Raw genomic sequence first — 7,219 nt, 5'->3', positions numbered from 1 at the left:
AGATCTCTAAGGTGTTTTAGATAAAAAAAAAAAAAAGGTTGCAAAAGAGATTTTGGATGAAAAATCAAAGGAACCCGATTTTTCGGCCACTATGGTGGCCAGATTCTAGGTTGAGAATACAACGCATCGTCTGCTAACACGAGTGACGTATCATTTTGTTTGGATATACTTGGGGCATACGATAAAATTTTTTAAAAAATAAAGGTGCACTTTTAGGTCTGGCCTAGCAGGCCCGCGCACGGGCTGTTGCTGCTGCCTGACTTGTTTTTTTTTTGTTCTTTTTTTAATTTTTAGTTTTTTAAAAAATAATGCATTATTTATGAATATTTTTTCAAATAAATTTTGGGTTTATGTTTTAATTAGATTGTGATTATTTTTAAATGATATTGGATTTGTTTATTTTTTAAAGAGATAGGTATGATTTATCTGTGATTTTTTTTAATTTTATATAAATTAAATTTTTTTATATTGATTTTTTATAATAGTTTTCATATGTGCAGCCTTGCATTGTTTTTTTTTTAATTATTGTTCAATAAATTTTATGTATGTGTTGGTTTCTATTATAAAATTTATATGTTTTTCTATTACAAATTTATTTTAATAGAGGAATTCATTAAATATAACCAGATAAATTACCTGTATTGCGATATTAGATATATTGATCTTCATTTTGCACTTGGATTTTTTAATTTTATTTTTGTTTATTGTTGATGAATTTTTTTTCATTACTTTACATAATGGTTATTGAGTTGTTTAATTAGATGCGTACATAAGTTTTTCAATTTACATTTAGGAATTTTTTTAGTTTAAAAAAGCACATTGAACAATTTTGTATATTCATTTTTTTATTATGTTTTGATGTTTAAAATTTGATGTTTATTCTTATAATTTTTTATTTTTTTCTTTGAATCTTTTATTAAAGTTTCTATTGCCTTTTCTTTTGTCTTTATTCTTTTGATTTTTTTTTTCTTTTGTTAATGTTTTTATTTTTTTTTAATTTCCTTATGATTTATTTTTTATTGCAATTTTAACATTCATTATTTTTATTGTATTTTTTTGTGTTGTTTTTTTTTTGTGATTTTAATCCTCACAATTTTTTTTAGATAAAGTGCTTTCAGTTTTATAACTCGGGTCATAATTTAAATAATTAACAATAATTGAATTTTTTTGTTTTATTTTTTTATTTTTCTTTCTATGAAATTATCCTATTCTCATTTAATTTTTACTTTGTTAACAAATAAAATCATTAAGATATTTTTATAATATTATAAAGATATATTTTAATAATATTAGCAAACATTCATCTTTTGCATGGAATCATTGTTTTTTCCCGTTTTATTTGTTGTCGATATCTTATTTTCTAATGATATTATTAAATTAACAAAGTTTATTAAATTTACTCGAGCGAATTACCTCAATATTATATGTTTAATTTTAAAAAAATAATTATCTTTTTTATATCAAAACAAAGATTGATTCGCGGCGTAACATGGATAACCTAACTAATACTAAGCTATTAGCTATGATATCAAGGTGAAAAATATACAGTTCATGTTTATACTGAACATATGAATAGGCAATTTAATGTTTGACTTTTATATGTTCTGTTTCAACATCGCCAATAAATTGCTAAAAATATTTTGAAGACACCAATATGTAGGTAAAGCATACAAGATATAATTTCTGCAAGCGATATATAGATATGTAGTAAGAGAGTAATAGAGAACTGTAAGAGTACCTAAATGTTTTTCGCAAAAAGGATTCGAAGCTAAGCACCCAAAAGAAACAGTTTTGTCAACGAACTACATTACCCAACAAGCTGTTTGTTGAAGGTGAGCTCTGTTCACTCAACCAAGTATCCTGCTCAGAAACGGGGGAGCTATCCTTCGTCTCTTCCAATGAAGTCAAGCTATCTGTTCTCTGCGGAAGAAGTAATTTCCCTCTAGCTAACCCTGCCTTTCTACCAATAGAGACGCTCAGCGATTTCTGACTTCCATTTTGCGAGGAGCAAGACGAAGCTGACGGGGATGCCATGAACATGGTTGGAATCCATGCACTGAGCATGATCTGTTCTAGCTCTCCTGCCACTTCCAACATGGTAGGCCTCATATCCCTATGAAAAGCAAGGCATCTAAATGCAAGCTCAGCCACGCTAAGAATAGATGTTAAGGTCCAGGCATCTCTATTTGGGTCAAGATATGGATCTATTATCTCATCCACGCAACCTCTTCCAATCCTATCAATGGCAAGTGCAGCCAAATTAACCTCACTGTGGGGGCGAGAAAAATCAACTGCTTTCAGTGCAGTTATGATCTCTACAAGAACTACTCCGAAACTGTAGACATCACTTTTATCAGAAAGATGGAAATATTGATGGTATTGAGGATCAAGGTAGCCTGGAGTTCCTTGCGGGGCTGTTGATATGTGAGATGATTCGACCATGCCGAGTCTGGAAAGACCGAAATCAGCTACCTTTGATCTATAGTTGTAATCCAAGAGTATGTTGCTAGATTTTATGTCTCGGTGGTAAATTGGTGGATTTATGACTGAATGGAGATAGGCAATGGCCTTTGCAGTTTCAGTAGCAACGGTGAGTCTAACTGTCCATGGGAGCCCGGTGCCCCTCTCTTGTTGTAGATGCTGACACAAAGTTCCATTAGGCATAAATTCATAGACTAGGATTGGTTCACCCTCCTCTATGCAACAACCTAAAAGACGAACCAGATTCGGATGGCTCACTGATGAAAGGAGCTTTATTTCATTCATGACTTGATCAATGCTGTCAGTATCTCTATGTCTGAGCTTTTTTATGGCAACCAAATCATCACTGTTGAGTTTTCCAGCATAAACTGTACCATAGGCTCCGATTCCTAGCCTGTGTTTCTCAGAGAAGCCATTAGTGGCCTTTTCAATTTCTTTATATTGAAAAAACGGGACACTAGAGTTGCCTGCAGCTTCACATAGAAGGCGCTTTGCACTTAACCGATTCCGCAAAGAAGTGGACTTGCGCCGGACATAGTAACAGAGAAAAGCCAAACCAGCCATTAACAAAGCTCCAGCAATAAGCCCTGAAAAATGAACAGTGAGTAAAGCTGGAGTTGTTACTGCAAATACTACAACAGATGACACATAGATCAAATAGCGTTTTGAATTACCATCAAATACATAAATTGATGAGAAGCATGCCTTAAAGCAAAAGATATACAGCAAAATACCTTCAACTAGCAAATACATAAGAAAACGAAATGTTCTTAGACTTTAGAGACCTCAACAGTTTCTTCCGCTCCATACAATAATGCAGAAATACTATTGCGTTTTATGAATTTCAAGAGCAGAGAAAAAAAGAGAGGGAAATCTGTGGCTGTTACCATTACAGTATATAAACTTTACCTCCAACAAGAACACCTACTCTAGTAGTTCCTCCACATTCGCCAGACATGTACTTTGAAGCACTGCACTTAGAAACTGGAAAGCATATGAAAGAAGGGTCAGCAAAAATGCAAGTTCTAACAATACAAGGCTACAATTCATAATTATTTTGTGCGTGTTGTATTAGAGTTGTTAAACAGTGTTAGAAATTGATATAAAACCTTTACTGGAGCCTCACTCAACACCCGAAGTTTTTAGATTAAAATGGTTATTCGATATAATATCAAAATTTAAATTAAATAAGTTAAAATATAATATAAATTTTATCTTCAAACCTCACCAAAACTAATCCCATACTTCGTGACTTAGGGTAGTCAATAACTAAACAAATTTTTTAGCCATCCACAAAATGAAAATCCAAACTACCGAAATGCCAAACTAAGAATAGGCAAAATGGATACACTGCATAGTGGTGCTAGGATCATGGAGTAACAGAAAGCGCAATTAGATGATAGTATAAAACTTTGTCTTAAGAAAATTTCATGGAAACAGACATCAAGAAACAATTAAAGCTTGTCTGCAACTTTCTTGTACATGTGAAACGGACAGAAAAACACCATCATTGGGAAAAGTAAGAACAAGCCCATATGTTTTGCCAAGTCAAAAACAGCAGCCCCTATAGTGTCACTACAGATCAGATCAAATAATTTTCTTCCTCTTCATGTTCAAAACCGATGTGATTTCTGACAATCAGTTTTGCTACCCTCAGAATGCTTTGACTTCCATGGATGGTAAGGTTTAAAGTCAAAATAACATGGTGAACTGTCAACACAGCTACGTGCTAGGGCTATAATCACGGAAGATATAGGGCAATGATTGTGGCCGACCAAGTTTGGATAAGGATGTAAAAGGAGGATGAAAATGCACCAAACAGTCTAAAGAGCTGGTAGAAGATGCTGGGTTTTTCTTACAACTGAGGACATGATGGCCTGAAATGAGGGATATTTGTCCAAATTCTTACCCTCTTGTCAGCCTGAGCTAGTTGAAGTGGGAATATTTTGTTAGCATTTCTTTTGGTGCCAGGCAGATTCATGGGGTCCAGCCTAAATACAGTACTCTTTCCCTTAGAAATCAAACCCTAACTACAGAACTCTATTTCACTCCATTTTTAGGTTTGAGAAATTGAATCTCTTGAGCACAAATTTGGGAGTTGGGACATAGGGAGACTTGGTAATTTCTATCCTACAAGGCACCTAAAACTATAGCACTTAACTAATTATTACCATGAATTATTTCAAGGCAATTTGCATTCCACTTTTTTGGAATAAATTTGCTAGCTAATTTAATACAAGAAATGAGAGGAAAAAAACACACAAATTCAGCATAATTCTAAACAAGCTGGTAAAAGTCAAGCCGTTAAAAAGGACCAAAGGAGAAAACCAATTTCATGATCCTTATTCCTTATTATGGGCTCATCATCATCAACATCAACATCCTTGAACACTCAATGTAAAAGGTTTTTTAGGCCCCTGAAAAATCAATTCTTTTGCCATTAAACCCCTCGATCACAGGTCAAGACTTACATGGTCCTAGCTCTCTCTTTTTTTAGTGTAGCTTGTTGTTTTTTTTAAAAACAAATTATTAAAATAATATTTTTTTTATTTTTTAAAAATTATTTTTTACATTAATATATTCAAACAATTTAAAAACATTAAAAAAATTAATTAAAAAACATATTTTTAAAAACACCGTTAAAATGAATTTTAAACCCCTTCTCATAAGACCCGGACCCACTTACAAACCCACTTGTCACCAGCCAAAACCCAACAAAAAAAAAATCAAATCAAACCAAACCAAATTGTACACTACTTGTAAACAGAAAGAAATAAATAGCAAATATAACGCCAGGTTGACTTACCTTTCCGGCAACCATTCCCGGCTGCAAACCCATCTCCGGTGAACCCATCAGCGCAATGACACCTGAATCCAACTCTCCCATTCCAAAGCTTAACTTTAGTACCATTCGCATTATTTGAGCAGAGAGTATTGTAATCACCTTCAAGCCACCATTCCAATTCAACTCTTTCAAACTGGAAAGAAACAGCCGAACCCTCCCACCCAAGAAAAAGCGAAGAGAAAACAGACTTGCAGCGAGTTGAAGTCATATTATCATAACCAAGAGTATCAAAATCTCTGGGCACTTGAGAGTAACAATTCAAGTCGTAATTTTTATTACCACAATTTGTTAACGTCAAGTCTCTTCGTAATGAACTTGTTGGAATAACACAACTATTTAAAGGCTTGTCACAGTTTTGAAGTAACAAACTGTTATTCGAAGAAGGACCAAAGTTCTTGCCAAAAAGAGGCTTCATTCTTTCAATAGAACGATTACAGTCTGCTAGAATATTGATCATGATGACATTTGGGGTTATGTTCTGGACTTGAAATTCACCAATTTTGACGTCACCGACTGTGTGGTTGCACTGTAAACTGATGGGACATCCTCTTGAGAAACCAAAAGGGTATGGGACAACTTTAGCTGATTTCCCAGTTCCACAAGAAGATTCACAATCGCTGCTGTTGGACTTCTGAGCTCTAGTTGGAGTACTTGTGGCGGCAATAAAAATTGTGATGATGGTGATGAAAAGAACTAAACTTTCTTGTTGAAGACTCATTTTTGTTAGTCTCCGAAGGGAATTGAATCATTACTTTGCTGCAAAACCCACAAAAGATCACCAATTAAACTACAAAGATCGAGCTTGATCATGAAGAAAGTCGAAGACACAAAGACATCCTCAAAGATCCAATCTTTTCAGTTGTTGGCTCCTCACTTGCTATATAGGGACAGAAATTTGTGAAAATTCAATAAAGTGTTGATCAAAAGCAAGAGGTTCGTTTATGGTTTTATTTGTTTTCTTTTTAAAATCTTGGTTTCGTGGGCTGGCCAATGAATAATCAATGAATGAGCTTACCTTAGCCTTGTTTTCCTCTCAACTTCTTCTTCAATGCCTGCCTGCAGGCTGCAGCAGCAACGGCAATTTCCTTAATATTTCCAATTCTGCTTCTTGCTGTTTTTCATGGACTGAAACAAATACTATTTTTCTGGGATTTCTCATATTTCTTTTGGGATTTAAGAAAACACCCCCATAAAAAAACAAAAATGACAAGTCTTTACGTGTTGACTAGCAGGCCATTATGTTTGAAACTTGCATGTACCAAAATACCATTGAATAGGGCACTAATTTACACAGGGAAGGATGAGAAATTGGGAATGGTCCAGTCAGCAAGCAATAATAAAAGGATTTTGACTAGGGAAAAGTTTGTGTGTAGACAGCATCTAACCTCCTTTGTTTGATAATATGATTCGATGAAGGTGGGGAGAAAGGAGGGTACCTTTGCTTGTTTTTTAGTTTAAAAAAAGTTTCTGAATTTTTTTTATTATTTTAAATTTATTTTTTTAATGTTTTGGTATCAAAAATAAATTTAAAAAATATATTATTTTAATACTTTTTAAACGATAAACATTTTAAAAAACAACTACTGCCACAATACCAAATAAACAGTGTGGTGTGGTATATATTTTATTTTAGTGTCTATATGATATTGTGGCAATGATTGTTTTTTAAAGTATTTTTGACTTGAAAATATATTTAAATAATATTTTTTTATTTTCTAAAATTTATTTTTGACATCAACACATCAAAATAACTCAAAAATATAAAAAAAATTAAAAAAAATTCAAGATATTTAAAACTGTGCGGCCAATCATGTTTCCAAACATTTTCTTAATAATAAATTTAAAATATTTAATTAATCAATATATATTATAATTTTATATAAGTTTCGTAAA

General features: G+C 33.0%; 1 protein-coding gene across 1 annotated transcript; it reads right to left on the bottom strand.

Annotated features, from left to right (window-relative positions):
* Window positions 1-1,680: 1,680 nt before the first annotated feature.
* Window positions 1,681-6,518, bottom strand: LOC133673071 (wall-associated receptor kinase-like 14). Its single transcript, XM_062093697.1, has 4 exons — window positions 6,342-6,518; window positions 5,288-6,082; window positions 3,391-3,465; window positions 1,681-3,068 (listed from the first exon to the last, which is right to left on the bottom strand). The coding sequence occupies exons 2-4, from the start codon at window positions 6,042-6,044 to the stop codon at window positions 1,795-1,797; spliced, it is 2,106 nt and encodes a 701-aa protein (XP_061949681.1). The 5' UTR covers window positions 6,045-6,082; window positions 6,342-6,518; the 3' UTR covers window positions 1,681-1,794.
* Between the last annotated feature and the right edge of the window lie 701 nt (window positions 6,519-7,219).

Source organism: Populus nigra, chromosome 14 (genome assembly GCF_951802175.1).
Source record: "Populus nigra chromosome 14, ddPopNigr1.1, whole genome shotgun sequence".
Lineage (NCBI taxonomy): Eukaryota > Viridiplantae > Streptophyta > Magnoliopsida > Malpighiales > Salicaceae > Populus > Populus nigra.
The sequence above is the reverse complement of the archived record's forward strand: the minus strand, read 5'-3'. Positions and strand labels throughout refer to the sequence as shown.